This window comes from Muntiacus reevesi, chromosome 3, assembly GCF_963930625.1.
Source record: "Muntiacus reevesi chromosome 3, mMunRee1.1, whole genome shotgun sequence".
Taxonomy (NCBI): domain Eukaryota; kingdom Metazoa; phylum Chordata; class Mammalia; order Artiodactyla; family Cervidae; genus Muntiacus; species Muntiacus reevesi.
Window position 1 is genome coordinate 170,140,157 of NC_089251.1, and position 22,090 is coordinate 170,162,246.

The following is a 22,090-nucleotide window of genomic DNA, read 5'->3' on the forward strand; positions in this document are numbered from 1 at the left end:
AATTTCATTTTATTGTGTTTGTTCAGATTCAGTTGTTGGAAGGCTTATTGGAATCTTGGTCAGAATATGAAAATAACGTACAATGTCTGAAAACGTGGTTTGAAACCCAGGAAAAGAGACTGAAACAACAACATCGCATTGGAGACCAGGCTTCAGTTCAGAACGCGCTGAAAGACTGTCAGGTAACTTGTCTGAGTGGCGGACAAGCGCCCTTCACAGTTTGGTGGCATGCGCCAAACAAATTTGCGAGTCATGACAATTGAGAGTTACATAGTAAAAAATGCTGCATTTGGTAACACATTTCTCTGATTACATGAATTATAATGTTTTTCCACCTATTAGGGTTTTTCCACCTGTTTTTATAAATTTGAATTTATAAGTAGAGAATGGTTCTAATCCCCCATACTTATCATTCGGGCTTCCCAGGAAGCGTAATGGCAAAGAATCCACCTGTCAAGGCAGGAGACACGAGACACGGATTTTATCCATGGGTCAGAAAGATCCCCTGGAGTAGGAAGTGGCAACTCACTCCAGTTTTCTTGCTTTGGAAAATTCCATGACAAAGGAGCGTGGCAGGCTACAGTCCTTGGGCTCAGAGTATCGGGTAGGACTTCAACGGCTGAGCACACACACACATACGCTTCCTTAAGAAGCTCTTCTCTCACCTGCCTTTCCTGTCTAAATGGAAGTCAGCATTAGAGGCTTGATTGAATTCTGGTTCAACTCCAGTTAGCCAGTGCGTCCCAGGGGACAGTGTTACCCCTCTGCTGTGTCCCATCAGAAAGACCAGACACCTCCTGCTTATTCCACAGTTAGTGATAAGGATCTTGGTTCAGGTGGAGTGGGCTGACTAAATATTTTCCAGTGACTTGGGACTCCTTAATATTTCCTTAGGGGTTCTTGTTTATATGAAAGAAATGTAAGCTATTACAGTTAATGCTGTAATTAAAAAAATAATTCAGTAATTGATGTGTTACAGATTAGCTGTGATGGTTCTCTGTAGAATTTCCTAAGGATAGTTGAAGACTAAACTATGAAGCAATTCTACAGAAATGCTCCTTACCCCAAATCTGTTTTTCTATTTCAGCTTTCAAAAAGAAAGGCCTTTGGTGATGATCTTCCCTTGAAACAATGTTTTTTCTTTGAAGGGTATATGTAAAGAGATATATTTAAGCTCTCAATCAAAGCCTTTTGGTTCAGAAAAGAGCACGGGCTTTTGTACTGGGCTGACAAGCTAATGGAGTGCAATTTCGAGGGTGCATGAAAATGGCAAAGGAAACTATCATACAGAGAGATAGTTTGGGGGGGGGGGGAACTTCACACCAGAAGATGGGTGTGTAGGGACTTCTTTGGTGGTTCAGTGATTAAGACTCTGTGTTTCCACAGCAGGGGACACTGACTGGTTCGATCCCTGGTCAAGAAACGAAAATCACAAATACCTTGTGGCCTGCCCCCCACACCCCACACACACCCCTCTCCTTACAAAGTAAGATGGCTGTGTAAAAGATGGAAGACCAAAAACACACATTGGCTAGTCACATGCCTTTCCAATTTTCGAGGGTCCAGTAGTGTTTCTAACTTAGGCTATCAATTCTAAAATATACAAGTGAGCCAGAATTTCAGAATTTTACTTTGAAGAATGACTTCCTCAATTAAAATGTTTTTATTAAAATTAAAACATAATTTCAGAATGAACATGAGAAAGATGAGTGCTTCTTTATGACCTTGTTGTAATAAACTTGACTATGAAAAGACTGAAATTATAGGTTAGCTTTCCTTTTCCTTTGTTTTTCCTTATTCCTTCTCCTCGTTTATTTTTTCTTGCTTGCTATTTTTTGTTCTCCTTAATGTACTTTTCTTCTGCCATTTGCCGTTTTCTTTTTATGTAATGTCTTCTGTTTAACAGAGAGAGAGAGAGGAGATTGCTAGATGGAAAATATAGCAGAAACTTGACCAAGTTTTACTCCTTTTCCGACCCAAATTTTAGCCTCCCAGAGGGTCACACCAGGCAGTGTCAGAAAGAAAGCTTCATGTGTGGTTGAAACGACTTCACTCCAATGCCAATTCATGATTTCAAATGAAAAGTCATTTTTTTATAAAAGAACAACAGAATTAAAGTAGCCCACAGTTATTTTGGGGTATCACAGATAAATTAGAATAGCCTAACTGGCAGGTTCCATTTGACAGCACCACAGACCTTGGTGAAAATTTATTGTCATTCTTGAGAAATTGTTCCTCTGGACCAAAGTATAGAATTTAAGCCAGCATACTTACATTGGTGACTGGATTCAAGCTTTATTTTGTTTAAAAGGCCTTGGATATTTTTTACTTTTCCAGGAGTAATTTATGAACTCAAACCAACCTAAAAACTGGTATTTCTGAATTAGCCCAAGTTAAGAATGATTTATTATAGCAAAAATGTTAGTTTTGGCTTTTCCCTTCATTGATCAGAAACAGAATCATCTTTTAATTATTATTGGAGAGAAATGAAAACATACCTTTGTTTTGCACAAAATATATATTTCATTCCTGTTTCTCTCCTGGGTTGTGCTTTTATGCCAACATAAACGTGCAGGACACTTTTGAGATGTGTTTCTAAGCAATGGATCATTTATTTAATATTGCTCACTTAAAAAACTAACATCTATGGATAAATGAGAATAAGTTTAATTCCAGTGGTTGAATTTTAGAATAATACTAAAGACATGTTGGACGGATTATTTGGTTATATAATCCTTTAGAGAAGTAGAGGAAAAAAATCCTTAAATAGTAAAGTTGATTATGTTTTCTTCACTGTATATAGGACCTGTAACCCTACTAATCATTACGTTCATTCTCAGGTTAATTATCAAAGCTGTCAACAGACTGGCAAAATTGTAAATAATAAATAAAAGACCAGTTATTAAAAACAAAAATTATCTCTTGAGGCTACTGACTGCAAGAACTTCTAATTAATACATCAAGAGAAAAATAGCTTCCTAATAATTAAGGAGAGAAAAATAAATAAATTTGCACTGAAGCAAGGCAGATTACCAAATGGCTAAATAAAATAATACTCTTACATTTGCCTGGTTTTTAATAGCTTAAAAAGGATTTCATAGACATATTTATCCAATGTTATCCCTCTGAGGTGAGCCAAATGTATTATTATTCCTATTTTGTACATAAGGTCGAGAGTTTCCCAGGTGGCATCGTGCTAAAGAATCCCTCTGCCAGTACAGGAGACATAGGAGACTTAGGTTTCAATCCCTGAATCAGGAGTATCCCCTGGAGGAGGGCATGGCAACCTACCCTAATATCTTGCCTGAAAAACTCCATGGACAGGGGGTCCTGGTGGGCTACAGTCCATCATGAGGCTGCAAAGAGTTGGACATGACTGAGCAACTGAGCGCACACACACAGACACACAGAGAGTGATGAAAAGATTGGACCACAGAGAAACAAAAACTAAAGGGGCACATTTTAAACTAAAACAGAGACCAGGACGTTACCCTATCCATACCCATACCACCACCCAAGACGGATAGCGAGCGTTATCCGTGTGTGGATCATGACGGGGAGGTGGAAATCTTTTTCACAGAATTATGACATTATCCAAGCTTAAAATATTTTTCAGTTTTCTTCACTCTGAGCCCCAAGGTCTACACATCTGGTTCTGGGGATGTACTTCTGCATATGATCATATAACCAGGTCTCCATATACTACAGCTGCTCACATCACCCCAACATAGGTTTACACCTTCTCCATGACTCCTATCCAATGACCCGCCTTCAGCACTGGGCTGGGAGTCAGTAGGCTCAAAAGTCTTGGGTTCTAATTCCACTTCTGTGGCCCTTCTGTGACCTGAGACAGGTGTTATGACTTAAATCTCCCACTTATTCATCCATAAAATGTTGATAGCAGTCTCACCCTGGCTCAAGATGCTTTCAAAGTTTTCTAATGAATTTAAAATAAGGGTTAGAATTATGGTTAAGTATGATCTCTATATCATCATCTCATTTTCTTTTTAGAACATTTCATGGTAGACGTGGTGATGGTTTAGTCACTAAGTCGTGTCCGATTCTTGTGAATACATGGACTGTAGCCCACCAGGCTCCTCTGTTCATGAAATTTCATAGGCAAGAATACCGGAGTGGGTTGCCATTTCCTTCTCCAGGGGATCTTCCTGACCCAGGGATCAAGCCTGGATCTCCTACATTGCAGGCGGTCTCCCACACTGTAGGCAGATTCTTTACCAATTGAGCTACCAGGAAAGCCCGAGCATTTCATGCTGACCATTATAAATGCAAATCCTGAAGAAGATGAGGATTTGACTCATGTAAAAAAGCCCGTACAACCTTTCTGAATCACTTGAATCAGAGTATTTTAGGGAGAAAGAGAGGTTAATGGAGACTCTTGTTTTTTCATTTGAAGAGACTGAGACCCTATGGAAGTTTCTCACTTGCACAAAGTGGCCCAGCTTAATAGTCACAGAAGTGGAACTAAATCTCAGATACTGGGGTCCAGGATACCATTCTCTTGCATTTCTTTCCAGAGACTAGGACTGTGAAACTTTTCCAATAGCAAGATAAATGAATTTAAGGATATAAATCATGTTACCATGTCCAACATATATTTCTTTCCTTGTAGCTTCTTGAAAAAAAAATTTCATATTGCCATTTCCTTATTTATTATGTAATCAAATTTTGCATTTTTTACATTGCGCTCACCTCTCATGGAATGAAAGGAGAATTTTAAAAGTTTAAATGTAGGAAGAAGTATCCTTCTGGTGACCCTCTCCTGAGGACAATAAGCTTTTTGGATTAGTAAAAGGTCTTTTTGGATATGAGACTATCATGGCTCAATTTCAGTGTGCCCCAGAGTTCCATAATAGAGTAATTTTAAAGTGACTAATTCTTCATCTTTCAGGATCTGGAAGACTTGATTAAAGCAAAAGAGAAAGAGGTAGAGAAAATTGAGCAGAATGGACTTGCTTTGGTTCAGAACAAGAAAGAAGACGTCTCTGGCATTGTCAGGAGCACGCTTCAGGAGCTCAACCAAACTTGGGCAAATTTAGACCACATGGTAATGTTGCTTGTGGAGAATTGGCTCCAAGACCGCGCTTACCATCTTGTGTCCAAATGGGAATGTGACGTGGGCTTTGATTTTCGTAAAGTAACTGAATAAATAATTGCTGAATCTAGACAGCATGTATTTATACTGTTAAGTCCACTTTGTTAACCTTTCAAAAAGAGTCTAGCTTCAGATGTTTCCTATAATTAACATTATTATGGACATTCCTTTCTCAAAAATCTTATCTATTCTGGTCTATAGATACCATTTAGGCACAGATGGTTCTCAAGTGTGTATACTCAGGTTGAACTTCTCCCCTAAACTCAGTCAGAGACAGACACAGAAGGAAGTCCTCTACCAGCGTCTCCACTCACATGGCCAGTAGACATCTCAAACTTCCTGCCCAAACCACCTCCCGTCAGTCCCCCGCAAACCTAGGCTTTCTGCCATCTCAGTTCATGACAGCTCTACCCATCCAATAGCATGGGCTGAAACCCTTGGAGTCGTTCTTCATTCCTCTCTTTCTCTCAGACCCACCTCTAGTCCATCAGCAATCTTGTCAGCCCTATTTCAGGATAGACTGGAATCCAACCTCTGTCCCTATCTGTGCAGCTAACACCTGGGTCTAAGTCACCTCTTCATCCCTCAGTTTCCTCATCTGTAAGATGAGTTAAGATTCCATCTACCTCAAAGGTTGTTACCAGGATAAAATGGGTTAATGAATTTAAAACACTCAGTTAATATGTTTCCTAAATGGTGGTACTAAATATATTGATCTTTTATCACTTTATATATATATACATATATATATAAAATATACATATATATGTGACATATATATTATATAAATATATATATGATATATACGTATTATAAATATAAATATATACATACACACACACACACACACACACACACACACATATATATACATACTATAGGCTCAGATCATGAACTCCTCATTTCAAAATTCAGACTTAAATTGAAGAAAGTAGGGACAACCATTAGACCATTGAAGTGTGATCTAAATCAAATCCCTTATAATTATATGGCGGAAATGAGAAATAGATTCAAGGGATTAGGTCTGATAGAGTGTGTGAAGAACTATGGACGGAGGTTTGTCTCATTGTACAGGAGGTGGTGACCAAGACCATCTCCAAGAAAAAAATACACAAAAAGGCAAAATGGTTGTCTGAGGAGGCCTTATAAATAGCTGAGAAAAGAAAAGAAGCGAAAGGCAAAGGAGAAAAGGAAGGACACACCCATCTGAATGCAGAGTTCCAAAGAATAGCAAGGAGAGATAAGAAAACCTTCCTCAGTGATCACTGCAAAGATATAGAGGAAAACAATACAATGGGGAAGACTAGAGATCTATTTTAAGAAAATTAGAGATACCAAGGGAACATTTCATGCAAAGATGGGCACGATAAAGACAAAAACAGTTTGGACCCAACAGAAGCAGAGGATATTAAGAGAACTATACAAAGAATACACCTACACAAACTATACAAGAATACACCAAAGAACTATACAAAAAAGATCTTTATGACCCAGATAACCATGATGGTGTGTTCACTCACCTAGAGCCAGACATCCTGGAATGTGAAGTCAAGTGGGCCTTTAGGAAGCATCACTATGAACAAAGCTAGTGGAGGTGATGGAATTCCAGTTGAGCTATTTCAAATCTTAAAAGATGATGCTGTGAAAGTGCTGCACTCAATATGCCAGCAAATTTGGAAAACTCAGCAGTGGCCACAGGACTGGAAAAGGTCAGTTTTCATTCCACTACCAAAGAAAGGCAAAACCAAAGAATGTTCAAACTACCACACGATTGCACTTATCTCACACACTAGCCAAGTAATGCTCAAAATTCATCAAGCAAGGCTTCAACAATACATGAACTGAGAACTTCCAGATGTTCAAGCTGGATTTAGAAAAGGCAGAGGAACCACAGATCAAATTGCCAGCATCCATTGGATCATAGAAAAAGCAAGAGAGTTCCAGAAAAACATCTGCTTTATTGACTATGCCAAAGCCTTTGACTGTGCGGATCACTACAAAGTATGGAAAATTCTTTAAGAGACGGGAATACCAGACCACCTTATGTACCTCCTGAGAAATCTGTATTCAGGTCAAGAAGCAACCGTTAGAACCTGACATGGAACAATAGACTGGTTCCACGTTGAGAAAGGAGTACGTCAAGGCTGTATATTGTCACCCTGCTTATTTAACTTACGTGCAGAGTACATCATGCGAAAATGTGGGCTGTATGAAGCACAAGCTGGAATCGAGATTGCAGGGAGAAATATCAATAACCTCAGATATGCAGATGACACCACCCTTATGGCAGAAAGTGAAGAGGAACTAAAGAGCCTCTTGATGAAAATGAAAGAGGAGAGTGAAAAAGCTGGCTTAAAATTCAGCATTCACAAAACAAAGATCATGTCATCTGGTCCATCATTTCATGGCAAATGGATTGGGAAACAGTGGAAACAGTGACAAGACTTTATTTCTTGGGCTCCAAAATCACTGCAGATGGTGACTACAGCCATGAAATTAAAAGACACTTGCTCCTTGGAAGAAAACCTATGACCAACCTAGACGGCATATTAAAAAGCAGACACATTACTTTGCCAACAAAGGTCTGCCTAGTCAAAGCTGTCGTTTTCCAGTTGTCATGTATGGATGTGAAAGTTGGACCATAAAGAAAGCTGAGCACCAAAGAATCGATGCTTTTGAACTTTGGTGTTGGAGAAGACTTGAGAATCCCTTGGATTGGAAGGAGATCAAACCAGTCAATCCTAAAGGAAATCAGTTTGAATATTCATTGGAAGGACTGATGCTAAAGTTCCAATACTTTGGCCATCTGATGCAAAGAACTGACTCATTTGAAAAGACCCTGATGCTGGGTAAGATTAAAGGCAGGAGGAGAAGGTGATGACAGAGGATGAGATTGTTGGATGGTATCACTGACTCAATGGACTTGAGTTTGAGCAAGCTCCAGGAGTTGGTGATAGGCAGGGAAGCCTGGTATGCTGCAGTCCATGGGGTTGCAAAGAGTCGGACATGACTGAGCAACTGACCTGAATTGAACTGATACCATAGGTCAAGGTTATATGTGTAACCTTTTTAAGCATTTTAATTTAACTATGTGATCGCATATATGAAAGACTTAAATTTCAACATTGCTACATTTTTACTTTAAAAACATATTTTATAACTTTTTGTTTTAATGTATAATTTTTTTAATTTGAGTTTACTTGCAATGCCTGAAACCCCAGTGAAGTTTTTAAATGTTAATGTCTTTTCCATCAAAGGAATGTATATTTTACCATGTAAAATAGTATGCAATTATAAGAAGTCTCTGACTCTTTTGAAAGGTTGGCCAACTCAAGATCCTGTTGAAATCCGTGCTTGACCAGTGGAGCCACCATAGAGTGGCGTTTGATGAGATAAACAGTTGCCTCATGGAGGCCCGATACTCTCTTTCTCGATTCTGTCTGCTCACTGGCTCTTTAGAAGCTGTGCAAGTTCAAGTGGACAATCTTCAGGTAAGGAGTGAATTGACCCCATCCTTAGCATTCTTTTTAATTAGAGAAATTTTTTAAAAAGTGAACAAATTCAAACATCCTGCTGAAATGTTGGTCTGTATTGTTTGCATTTAATTATTTTCAAAATATTCAAAATTAGTTTTACTTGCTTAATTTGTTACATAATCAAACTTGCCTGTAGATACCAGATTTTGGAATAGCTGGTATATAGCTAAATGATTTTTTTAAATTAAATATCCTGATGGATGTATTTTATCAAATGACTTTATACCCAAATCAATCTTCTGTATCTATTATCATTGCCTTTTATGTCTTCCCATTTTCTTTTTTTAATCCTGCTTTTCTAAACATAGTCTAAGGGATTTTAAAAGAACACAGAAAGAAAAATAGCAAAAGAGTAACATTTTAAACCATTAAGTTATTTTCTTTGCATTCCGCAGAATGTCAGTGGTCTCTCCAAGGCGTACACATAATCCCCGTTTTCTAGCACTTGGCGGCTTTGTTTCCCGTGTGTCTGTTATCATGTCCTTCATCCTGAGGGACGTGGCTGTTGTTGGACTTAACAGCACAACCTGCTCACTCGGGCCACTGCCCTCAATTGATCGCTGCCCTCATCCCCTATGTTCCTGGGCACCAGACACTCTTCGCCTGCTACTGACCTTTCTCCCTGGCTGAAGAGTACAGCCAGTGACATGGGCCTGGCAGGCCTCAGGGATGGGGGGTCAGCAAGAGTCGAGCATGGCCCCTCCTTACCTCGGCCCACATCCCTCACTTGGCCATCTAAGTTTACATGTTGCTGATCTGATATGCAGACTTGCTGAAGAGAATGCCCTTTTTTCAGGTGAGGCAGGTGAGCAGGAAGGATGAAATGAATATGTATAATTGCATTAAACCTTAAATAATTATTGCAGATACTAAGAATCATTAAAACATATTTTGAGAATACTAAGTTTAAAAACACATTTTATACCTTTGAGGAGAAGTATCTTTTAATTTTGCCTCCTCTGTTTTTCATCTCTTCTATCTTAAGATATGAAAGGTCTCAGGGTTTATTCCTCATGTAATTTGATTTGATGGCAACCAGAAAGCAGTGTCAGGTAGGGCTGGATTTTTGCAGCCTGATTTACCTGAGGAGTTTTACTAGGAACTGAATCTGCCACTTCAGCATTTCCTGGGAAATATCCTTCTTCAGTGGTTCTTGGTAGAAGACTCCACCAAGCCTAGAGCCTGTGTAATAAAGATCCTCCGCAAGGAAGATCACTCAGAGCTAGAACGTAGATGGTACTCAGAAAAGCTATGGGGCTTCCTGGGCAGCTCAGTGGGTAAAGAATTTGCCTGCAATGCTGGTGATGCAGGAGACTCGGGTTTGATCCTTGGGTGGAGAAGATCCCCTGGGGTAGGGCATGGCAACCCACTCTTGCCTGGAGAATCCCATGGACAGAAGAACCTGGCAGACTACAGTCCACAGGGTCACAAAGAGTCAGACTGTCACAACTGAAGCAACTGAACATGCACACAAGCAGGAAAGCTATGATATCTTAAACTATCATTATCAGAAGTTTCTGATAGTACAACTCTTGGTAAGTAATAGAATACAGATCTGGACTTTGATCTTGAGCAGCAAAGAGACCCATGATGTGCCAGGTTGCATGCCCACCAGCCCCCCGGCTTCCTCCTGGATGATGGACAGGGGCTCCCTGTGTGAACTTTCCTGGCAGAATTACCCATCCCACTCCAAGGCTCAATTGTTAAGAGTCCCTCCTAGCACCCAAAAGAACAAACTCATAAAGAAATGATTATCTAAAGGAAACTTATAAAACATTGGGGCAAAAGTCACAGTTTATGTATTTGTATGTGCATATTTTCATATTGTATGAAAACAGCTATATTACTTTAAAATTTGGTCATTAGAACTTTTAGACCCTGTCATGTCATCTGTGGCCTTTTCTTTGGGCAGAATCTTCAAGATGATCTAGAAAAACAGGAAAAGAGCTTGCAGAAATTTGGCTCTGTGACCAGTCAACTTTTAAAAGAATGTCACCCACCTGTGACAGAAACTCTTACTAATACACTAAAAGAAGTCAACATGAGGTATGGAATATGCTGGTTTTACAGTGTTGCTCATTATTTATATCACAATCTAATTATAAATAATGATATAATTAAAACCCTAGCATTTTGAACTTGAGCCTTATAGGCTCTATTCTATTAATGTTTTTATTTTCACAAAATGAATTTAAGGAGAAACAAATACAGTGAAAATGGGGCTTCTCAGGTGAGTCATTGGTAAAAAATCTGCCTATAGTGTGGGAGACCTGGGTTCGATCCCTGGGTCGGGAAGATCTCCTGGAGAAGGAAATGGCAACCCACTCCACTATTCTTGCCTGAGAAATTGCATGGACAGAGGAGCCTGGCAGGCAATGACTGCAGACACACACACACACACACACACACACACACACACACACACACACACACACACACACACACACACGCAGTGAAAACATTTAGAAAGGAATTATAACTGCAGTATACCCCGAGATTGACCCCTTTTCTACTATCTATCCTTGAAATATGTGTGTGAAATGTTACTTTTTATTACGTTAAATAGAAATGAGACATCTGCATTATTTCCATATTCACATGAACCAGGATCATGAAAAATAAAATAGCAAATCACAGCATTCGGTGAGAGGTGGGAATCAACCCATGAGTGTTGGCTATCATTTCCAGATGGAATAACTTGTTGGAAGAGATTGCCGAGCAGCTGCGTGCCAGCAAGGCCCTCCTTCAGCTCTGGCAGCGATACAAGGACTACTCCAAACAGTGTGCCGCTGCGGTTCAGCAGCAGGAGGGACGAAGCAGCGAGTTCTTGAAGGCAGCCACCGACAAGGACATCGGCGATGACGAAGTCGCCAGCTGGATCCAAGACTGCAATGTATGGTCAAGAACTATCGCGGGTTCTCAGCTTGCCAGGCTTGGACTTCCCAGGTTTTTGCAGGGCAAGTGCTGCTGTGTGTGAGCTTTCCTTCTGGCTCTATGTGGAACAGCTTTCCACAAATGATTGTTTCAAGTATCAGAGAGCCTGCTAGGTTTTCAGAACACAGTTGCACATGTATCAGAGTTAAAGAGATCCCCTCCCATTGCGTTTTTAAAGAGTCATTTTCCCATTTGTTTCTAATGGAATACAATCCATGTGAAAGACTTAGGATCTCTGTGTCTTTACAAAGATGGTCAATATAAGAAATGACCATATGAAGAGTAATGTTACATCTTTTAAAAATCCACTGTTAAAAAGATATTGTCCAGTTAGGGCCATTATCTCTTATGTAAGCCTCAACACAGTAATTTCTTCTAAGAACTTAATGGGAAGAAGAAGTCTTTCCTGATTTATGAGTATACTTCTTTTTAATAGCTTTTTAATATTTCTCTTTTTCACTGCAGCTGCCAATAACCTACTTAAAGTTTTCAGAAATTATTCTTCTCTTGTTTCATCTATCACATGCCTCTTACTGTTTACCCCGTTTGTCTTTATTTTAATGAACTTATTTCAAAGATCTTCTTATAAACTTTCCCAAATAAGTTTATTAGAATTAGGCAGGTTATAAAAAACACATAAATAAAAGTTCAACTCATTCTAAGGCCTTCACATGAAAAATGAATAATCCCTTGAAAGCTAAAGTTTAAGTTTTACCGTGAAGTTAATTCAGTGCTTTTTTTTCCTCTTTCCACATAGCTCATCTTTATGAGACTTGTCATTTTCCATTTTCAGTCCTCCTGAGTTGAGAGATGCTTGTTTTACAGTCAAGTGCGCCAAATGATGGCCGTGAATTTTCTCATCTCTCTGTCAAATTAAAGCTGTCCTTTGTTTTACCCCTCTCACTGAAGTCCCCAGGCAGGCTCTGCTCTTTCCATCTCTCTGTGAGTCATCAGTAACAGGTAGAAGAACCAGTCAGTTGTCACCCCTAAGTGGTAGATGGAAACTGAAACAGGGAATTTCCACCAGCTTATAATCTGGAGCATATACGAGGGTCTCACAAAACGTGGAGGCCACAGATGGTGCGGAAAAGAATGGAGTCCGCTCTTGCTGCTGGTCACAGAGCCATACCTAGGCCTCCGAGCCCTCCCGCCAGGGTGGAGCTTCTGTAACCACTTGGTGTGACCACACATACGGCTCCTCCCTCGCCTGTCTGATATTAAGTCCTGGAAGGTAAAATGTAGCACTGGATTTTCAACCTGATATCAGTTACATGAAGAGGCAGGGGAAAAAAAAGGAAAATTGCCAAAATATTTCTAGTTATTGGCTCTACTTGTAGATAATTTTTTTTTCTTCTTTATGTAAGTTTTTCTGCATTTCCTCCATGTCTTACAAGGAACCTATGTGGCTTTTATAATCAGAATAGCACTTTTTTTATGTTAATACACACGTTTTTAAAAATAGAATTCAATTCTTGATTTCGTACCCCCCACCCCACAGGGGGGGGTTATTTAATGTAGTAATTGGACAAGTAAGAATGAGCGTCTGTAATTGTTTACAATAATGAGTACACTTAACCTGTTGTTTCATGATGAGCATATTTTCGTCTTCTGTAGGACCTCCTCAAAGGACTGGGGCCGATTCAGGATTCTCTTGTGGTTCTTCATGAGCTGGGAGGGCAACTCAAGCAACAAGTGGATGCTTCGGCAGCATCAGCCATTCAATCCGATTGGCTCTCTTTGAGGCAACAATTACATGCCCTAGAACAGGCTCTCTGCAAACAGCAGTCTGTGTTACAGGTACAGAGCTTATATTCAGCGGGTGTTATGAGTTAGGCATCCTATAAAACCTGGGCATAAACAGGAAAAGGAGAACTTTCATCATCAAAACAATGCTTTCTTCAAGATCAAAAAATTTAAAAATAAATAAATTTGAAAGTTCCAGTGGGGTCAAGGAAAGCTGGGAGTCTTGCCCTGTTCTCTACCATGTAATTTTGCCCTGAAATCAGTGATTTCTCCCATGGTAAAATGTGTTCAGTTAATAAATGTTAAGTAACTTTAATGTTAACACTCATGTTTACATAAGCTTTTGCAAGAATCAATATATCTCTCTTGATGATGTATTTAAAAAAACTTTAATTGGTTAATTAATGGCACATAGAAGTAATTCTAAGCTTTAGGAAAATTACATTAATACAAAGAAGAAAGTGTAGATCATGGCAACCTTGTCTTTTTAGAAATGACATCTGGAGAATGGCAATTTGATGCAAGAATATGAAAAACAATTTTAACATCCACTTGCCCTTTCACTAGATTTCTAAATACCAATTTTCTTTTGTGGAAACAAAGGCTGGCGTTCTTGACTATGAAACCTTTACCAAGAGTTTAGAAGCTTTGGAGACCTGGATAGTAGAAGCTGAAGAAATACTACAAGGGCAGGACCCTAGCCACTCATCTGACCTCTCGACCATTCAGGAAAGGATGGAGGAGCTGAAGGTAAGTGTGTTCAAATCCTCATCCCAGATCTAGCTTCTGCTTCGTCTTCTTTTTTTCTTTTGGCCAAGCTTGTGCATGTGGGATTTTACTTCCTCTACCAGGAATCGAACCCATGCCCCCTACAGTGAAGTTGCAGAGTCTTAATCACTGGTGTGCCGGGGAAGTCCCCCAGGTCTGTCTTTTATCCTCAGAGTCTTAAGGGTAACTCAAAACTCCTGACATAAGCCTACCATTTGTTCCCAAGAGAATTCTTGCCAGCGGTGCTTTTCTGTTCTCTTGAGAGGAGTGATGTCTGGGAGCACAGCAGATGTCGTGGTCTGTGATGGGGGACCCCAGGAGCAGTGCTGTATCTCCATCTCACCCTTCTTCCTCCTCCCTCTGGTCCCTGCTCCACCTAGCCCATGACCTCTGTCAGTGTCCTTTCAAGTTTCCCAGTCTCTCTCCGGGGCCAAGGCCAAGCTTCAGCCTCCATGGGCCTCCTTGAATCTCTCTCTCTCCCTCCAACCCATAGTGCTACAATGATCTTTTTCTTTTGCAGAGATTTACTTAATTATGAGCTATTTTAAGGTAAGTAAAATAATACAATAGACATGCCCATTTTATTATTATATTGTCCCTCTGCTTAAACCCTCAGTGGGTTCCCATTGCTCTCAGGACAAAGATGTGGTGAAGTATCAAGACCAGAAATACCCAGCTCCCACCCTCCTGAGAATCTCATCCTCACCGCTGTCCATCTCACTCTCCAGCCACTTGGGAGCTGCAGGGTTTCCCAGCTATCTGGGCAAATTGTGCTCTGGCTTCCTTCATCCTGGAATTCATTGCTTATCCCACCAACTCCATGCCCACCAAAAGGAATCAATCAGCTCCTGGCCCTTTTGTTCAAAGGCGCTCTCAGAAAGCCTCTCCTTCTGTCCATGATCAGGCCCCCCCAGCGATACACTGTCAGACCCACTGTTCTTTTTCTTCAGAGTTTCATCACATCTTCTAATGATGCTCATGCAATTAAGTGACTGCTGTTCTCTCCTCTATTGGAATAGTGTCTTACTCTCCGTGACCGCCATGTCACTTTTGTTCACTGCTGATACGTACCTGGGGAAATTCTGGCATCTAATAGGTTGCTTTTGGCTTCGACAGTTGGAAAGATTTATTCTCTCTCAGGGTTATGAGCCTTTTGCAGAGCTCATAACTTGGAAACACACACAGCCAAAGGTGGCCTGACCTTTTCTTCTTCCTATAGCCAATTTCCTCGATGGGAGTTAAGAAGGCCCACAGGAAAACCAGGACAGGCAGCTTTGTCCTGTGTGTGGGGAGACTAAAGAGACCAGAAAGCATAAACTGCGTTCTCAGTTGAGTCTCACCAACTTTGGGGCTGGGGTCAAGAAACTAAAGTTGAAGCTCTTGAGATGACATATGGTAATTTCAGATCTCAAGTGAGTTTGTGTTCTATCCAGGGAGAACGCATCAAGTGTTGCTTATCTGGCTCTCTCATGAGCTGGGTGGTCATAAGCAATTTCCTTAAAGAATCTGTGCCTCGTATTTCTTGTTGTAATCAGAAATAGTAGTGGTTTTTAGCTTTTGGAATTGTTTTGAGGATAAAATGAGTTATTATCTGTAAAGCTCTTACAACAGTGCTTGGTTTATGAGCACCCAATAAATGTTAGCTATTACTGCTATAACTATTACTATTATTAAATAATAATGGAGCAGATTAACACGGATAAATGACATATAAAGGGTAGGAAATAAGTTTTTTCAGGCATCAACACAATTTTCATCCTTTATCAGTTCAAGCAAGACTTACTGATGGGTAAATGATGCAAGTAAATAACACAGTAAACTCCTAAGCGTACAGTAAAGGACAGTGAGTAGCTGGCAGCAGTAGCAGCAGCAGCACTGAAAGCTGATGGGGAGATGCCGTCTTGCTTTCTTTGCGACTCTGGAGATTCCAAGTGGGTGCCTAGGAACGCAGAGGAGACCAAAGACCAGCTTCTCGCTGAAATCAGAAGTTCACTGTGCACTCTGAAAGTCCTCTGCCTTTTCTGACCGTGGTGCTAAACCTACTTTTGCATCTTGCTTCCAGGGACAGATGCTGAAATTCAGTAGCATGGTCCCAGATTTAGACCGTCTGAATGAGCTTGGATACAGGCTGCCCCTGAACGATAAAGAAATCAAAAGGATGCAGAATCTGAATCGTCACTGGTCTCTGATCTCCTCCCAGACTACAGAAAGATTCAGGTAGCATAACCCAGAGGTGTTTTGGCCACTCTGAAATATCCTTAGAGATAAATTCATGATTTGTGTATATTTATACATTCTATCTTTCCAGTGATACAAAATTTGAACTAAAAGTGGGCAACTCAAATTGTGATACAGTTTCCCATGTTGAATGTACTGAATAATGTTTTAATCAAAAAATAAAGCTTTTATATAAGAATATGTGAAAGATATATAATTTTATCATTAAAACATTTTTCTTCAATTTTAGTTTTTAAAACCCTTTACTACCTAATGTGAGAGCTTTGTAGAGGTCAAATTAGAATTGGAGGCAAAGATTATTTAATCTAGCTTTATGTGCTACAGGCATAAGAAAAAAGCAGCAACATCGTCATTCTTTTTCTTTCGTTCTGTCAGTAAGTTACAGTCATTTTTGCTACAACATCAGACTTTCTTGGAAAAATGTGAAACATGGATGGAATTCCTAGTTCAAACGGAACAGAAGTTAGCAGTAGAGATTTCAGGGAATTATCAGCATCTTCTGGAGCAGCAGAGAGCGCATGAGGTAAGTTATGCCAGTACAGTTTTGGCTGATAAGATAGTGTTAGGCCTTTGGAAGATGCTGCAAAATGCCATGTGGAAGAAAATCCTATACTGTGCGCTGAGTCAGCTCGAATGCATGCTTTGTTTTTGTCTTCTTTTTTAAGCTTGAAGTTTTGATATCTTAATCACAAAAGCATGGTTGGTTATAAGCATGGGACAGGCTTCAATACCCTGCGAGGTATCATGTCAGAATTATGGTAAGATAATTTCCAAGTTAGTTACAGACTACAATAATATTGCCAAGGCTAGTTGCTTAGAGATTTTTGATAAAAATCTTTAATAAATTAAAATTGTGAGTTCTTTAAAAAGCACATACATATTTTATACTAGAAAAGCAAGCTGCCAAACATCTCCCAGTGTACTTCCTGATCAAATTGCACTGTAATTCTTTATCAAGAAACATCTAGAGAGAATTAGATACAGAAAGCAAATTAATCAATTTGTTGTTAGTCTCTATTATGCTGTTTACTGGTGTAACTAAGTTGCTCCATGTGTTTATGAAATACACACAAATGGAGATCCAGGATTCCTAAGGCAGAGAAAAACTAAAAGCTGGAAACTTGCTAATGAGTATGGAGCTTTGGGAGGGGATTGTGAAATAGTCTAAAATTGATTGTGGTGATGGTTGTACAACTGTAAAGATAAGAAAAATTATTGTACACTTTAATCAAGTGAATTATATTGATATAGAATTCTGTCTCAATAAACCTGTTTAAAAAACAGTGAAAATTTGAAAGCCTTTTAGTGGTGAAACAATTTTATTAACTAAGCTAAACTGAAAACAGTGAGTTTATAAAAAATGGTGGATTTTTTCCCATTCTTCAACTTTTTAAAAGGTTTTAGCACTATTCTGTCTAAAAATGGACCATATTCTGCATATAAAATAAACCAAAATACAAATTATGTATTAACTAACTTTATTGGGTGATTTTGAAAGAAAGAAAGGAAACATAATTCTACTTTTAGTCACTTAGTCTTAGTAGACAAAAACTAAACTGTATCTTTAAGTTTATCTTAACGGATAGTTTTAAAAATATTCTCACATTGCAGGATTTTTTATATTAATACAGCCTGATTCATCTGGAAGTGTTTTTCACAGTCTTGCTTAAACCAGAATTTTTGGAAAGTTTTTGGAGAACTGGTCACTAAAATTAGGAACTCTAAATTATGTTTTTCCTTTTTTTTTTAAATAACAGTTGTTTCAAGCAGAGATGTTCAGCCGTCAGCAGATTTTGCACTCGATCATTTTTGATGGACAGCATCTTCTAGAACAAGGTCAAGTTGATGACAGGTAGGATCTTTGATATTTTATCACGAAGAAAGCTTCCAGCAAATTAGTCATTTTCTTTGAGCAAATAAGAGAGCATATGCCTAAAGCAAGTGTTCCGCAAAGGACCCTCAGTAATTGGAGGAAGGACTTGTCTGAACCTCTGAAATGACTGAGTATTGAATCCTTTTAAAGAACCTCTGTTGTGTTGTATGAAGAACATAGAGTAATTGGAAATCACCTAGCCAACCTTTGCTAGTCGCCTGTAGGAGACTGGAATTAAAATAGATCAGAATGAATTGTGTCAATGATGTATCAACAGATGCTGGTAATATTCTCATACAGTTGCAGAAATTTTATTCCTCAGAGGAGCACAGAGGTCACTAGACCATCTCTCTTACTTACAAATGAAAAATTGAGGCCCAGAAACGTGAATTCATTTGACCAAGGTCGCATAACTAAGTAGCAACAGAATCAAGCCTAGCCCTCATGTACCTGGTTTTAACTCAGGAAAAGCCAGGTTTCCCTTACCATGATTTGAAAATGGTTTGCTACCTTAAGTCAGATTACACTCAGTCTGAAACCCTGCTTTCTCTTTATTACTTAACAAAGTATCTCTGTATTAAAAATGCAGAGGTAAAATCTAGCCCCTTTTTAGATTTATGGCATGTGAATTGACAGCTTTGTCCTATGTTACCTTTCCTAAGAACAATATTTACTCTACCCAATCAATTTTCCATGGTGATATTTGGAATACAAACCTCATTTCTTTTATCAGATTTGTATGTTTTTTCCATAATTAGGACCAGTAGTTGTGATTATCATTAACTTAGTTTCCCCCCTCCGCAAAAAAGTAGAAAATAAGTCATTATTTTTATTGAGTGTGTGTGTGGTTTTTTTTGCATGGTTTGGAACCAATTTTAGTCTTAAGTGGATATTTCTTTGGAAGTACATGAAAGATTTTCATGGTTAAACTTGGAACAACAAAATATGATGCCATATTTATTCTATTCTAAGAAAGCCAAACTTAAATGTGAGCTTAACTGAGAATTTAAGGCCTTTAGAATAAGACATATTCAAATGCAATTAACTTATCTTTTGCTTTATCCTCCCTAGCAATATTATAAAAGCTCACATCATTAAGTAAAATAAAATTTAAAATTCATGTGCAAACCAACATCTATTAAATTTTAAATGTTAGCAGGGAAAAACACCAAGGAGATGAAAACATGAGGATTGGACCGGAGGATAGTTTTGAAAGTTGCTAGTGAAAAAAAAAAAAAACTTCAGACGAGAGCTTGTTGACAAATAAGGGAGGTCCTAGATTACAAATGTGTTGTGTTTTAAAGGTTCGCTTATACGTTTTGTTTTTGAGAGTTCAGGTTCAGCACTGAGCCAAGTGTCATGTTTTGAGTAGTTCCTCATGCTGTCAGATAGTTCCGGACAGCTTGGTTCTACAAAGTGAAGATGAGGCTCCAGAGAGACCCTGGATGCTAGCTGATAGGGAAGCAATATGTATGGTACTGTTCATTTTTACAGAACATCCTCAAGTCCTGGAGTTAGACGCTGTCAGAGATGACGGACGCTTTAAGGAAGCGTCATGAACCTTTTAAGGAAGTGTCATGAACCTAATTCATCATATTTGACCTTACAGCCATGTCCACATATTCTGACACACTCACTGGTTGCAAACATTGACAGTTTAATTGTTATTAAATTTTTAATTCATCATATTTAGTTCTATTGCAAGTAGATTATAAACATCAGAGTTTTCTTTCAAAAACAGAAACACTTAATAACACATTTGGTTACAAAATCAGTTTTTAGTGTGTGTTAGTTGCTCAGTCATTTCCAATTCTTTGTGACCCCATGGACTGTAGCCCTCCAGTCTCCTCTGTCCATGAAGTTCTCCAGGCAAGAATCCTGGAGTGAGTAGCCATTCCCTTTTTCAGGGGATCATCCCTACCCAGAAATGGAACCCATGGCTCAAGTCTCCTTACTGTCTGAGCCGTCAGGGAAACCCAAGTTTATAGTAGCCCTAGGTAATATATCAAGAATATAGGAATCCAGAATAGTAAATCTAATTCAGATTGGAATCCATCTGTAAGAGGAAAGAAAAGCAAATGAGTAAAAGAGAGAAAGAACAAGTAATGTTACACTTTAGTACTAAAATATGTGACTAGCACTATAATCTACAAAGAAACCCAGTCTATTTGATACAGGACAAACCAGTTCTAGAACCACAGTTGGATGCTAAAGAAAACATAATTAAAAAAAAAAAACTACTAACATTTTTTAAAGTTAGGAAACACACAGGTAGAAAGAAGCAACTAAAAGTTCTGAGATTAGTCAGCCTGATATTGAGAAAGCGTAAATAAAATTTAATGTGTCTAAGTATATAGACAACCATTATTCAAAAATGATGACTAGATGGTTTACATTTTTCTAAGAATGGGTAAAGTTGGGCTTGAAATGTAGAAGGGATGTTTTAGAATGTGAAATAATTTGCTAAAGTTTAGAGCTGTCTATTGTGAGGGAATAGTGAGAGTTTATGGAGTACAGTTTATTTAAGTATTTTTAAACAACATAATTTCATTTAAGTGGTTTGTGATTCTAGCTAAAATACCCAGTTTTGTTCATCCAAAGTGGTTTATAATTGTAGCTGGAGACAGAGGTTGTAAATAAGCTGGTCTCCTCACTTTCTCTTGCTGTGGCATACATAATATGCTGTCACACGCTGCGTACGTTGTGATGGGCTTGTCCGGGGGTCATTCCCACTGAAGCTGCTGCCTTATGTTCTATGCCCTCTCATGCAGTCAGAGTTAATGACAGCGACCTTACAGATATGTCCACCTGTTCTGACACACTCACTGTTTGCAAACTGATAAAGTGAAAGTGAAGTTGGTGTCTGACTCTTTGCGACCCCATGGACTGTAGCCTACCAGGCTCCTCCGTCCATGGGATTTTCCAGGCAAGAATACTAGAATGGGTAGACATTTCCTCCTCCAGGAGATCTTCCCAACCCAGGGATTGAACCCAGGTCTCCCACATTGTAGGCAGACGCTTTACCATCTGAGCCACCAGGGAAGTCCTGGTGGACTAAGAGTTTAACTGTTTATTAATTTTTAAAATTACATTCAATAGACCTGATAGTAGATCATAGCATGATATATGAAAACCTCTATCCTAGATAGGGCTTTCCTGGTGGGTCAGATGGTAAAGAATCTGCCTTCTGTGCAAGAGACCCGGGTTTGATCCCTGAGTCGGGAAGATCCCCTGGAGAAGGGAATGGCTACCCACTCCAGTATTCTTGCCTGGAGAATTCCACGGACAGAGAGGAGCCTGGCCGCCTACAGTCCAGGTGGTTGCAGAGTCGGACAAGACTGAGCAGCCAACACTTTCACAACACTTCCATCAGGATAACGATGGTTTTCCTTATGCAATTATTTCTTCACCAGGGATGAGTTCAACCTGAAATTGACCCTTCTCAGTAATCAGTGGCAGGGGGTGATCCGCCGGGCCCAGCAGAGGCGAGGCATCATCGACAGTCAGATCCGCCAGTGGCAGCGCTACAGGGAGATGGCAGAAAAGCTCCGTAAATGGCTGGCGGAGGTTTCCTGCCTGCCCGTGAGTGGTCTGGGGAGTGTCCGGATACCACTGCAGCAAGCAAGAGCCCTCTTTGATCAAGTGCAGGTAAGGTGCAAAGCGGGCTGTTTTTAAACCTCTTCTGCATTTTTGCTGCATGCTTTACCCTAACCCCGGTTCTTCAGGATTCTAGAGTGACACTGGAATGATGACAAGCTTTGTTCTCAAATGTCCACAGAAATGTACAAAATGACCCATTACAGAGTCCATATTTAACGGTGAAATCCCAGCTTCTTCACAGACTGCCTGCACTTCACCCCCAAAGCCCAATCGGCAGCTCAGTGA

The 22,090-nt window shown here is 39.4% G+C and overlaps 1 protein-coding gene across 11 annotated transcripts in view; it reads left to right on the forward strand.

Moving 5' to 3' along the window:
* The window catches only part of SYNE1 (spectrin repeat containing nuclear envelope protein 1), a 471,391-nt gene that overhangs the window by 362,489 nt on the left and 86,812 nt on the right, over nucleotides 1-22,090 (forward strand). For all 11 annotated transcript variants that reach the window (XM_065931098.1, XM_065931099.1, XM_065931094.1 and 8 more), the window contains 11 exons: nucleotides 27-182; nucleotides 4,910-5,065; nucleotides 8,434-8,604; nucleotides 10,562-10,695; nucleotides 11,338-11,542; nucleotides 13,198-13,380; nucleotides 13,930-14,076; nucleotides 16,157-16,311; nucleotides 16,708-16,855; nucleotides 18,090-18,184; nucleotides 21,619-21,853. In XM_065931098.1, the coding sequence (XP_065787170.1) occupies nucleotides 27-182; nucleotides 4,910-5,065; nucleotides 8,434-8,604; nucleotides 10,562-10,695; nucleotides 11,338-11,542; nucleotides 13,198-13,380; nucleotides 13,930-14,076; nucleotides 16,157-16,311; nucleotides 16,708-16,855; nucleotides 18,090-18,184; nucleotides 21,619-21,853 (1,785 nt within the window). The remainder of the gene's footprint in view (nucleotides 1-26; nucleotides 183-4,909; nucleotides 5,066-8,433; nucleotides 8,605-10,561; nucleotides 10,696-11,337; nucleotides 11,543-13,197; nucleotides 13,381-13,929; nucleotides 14,077-16,156; nucleotides 16,312-16,707; nucleotides 16,856-18,089; nucleotides 18,185-21,618; nucleotides 21,854-22,090) is intronic.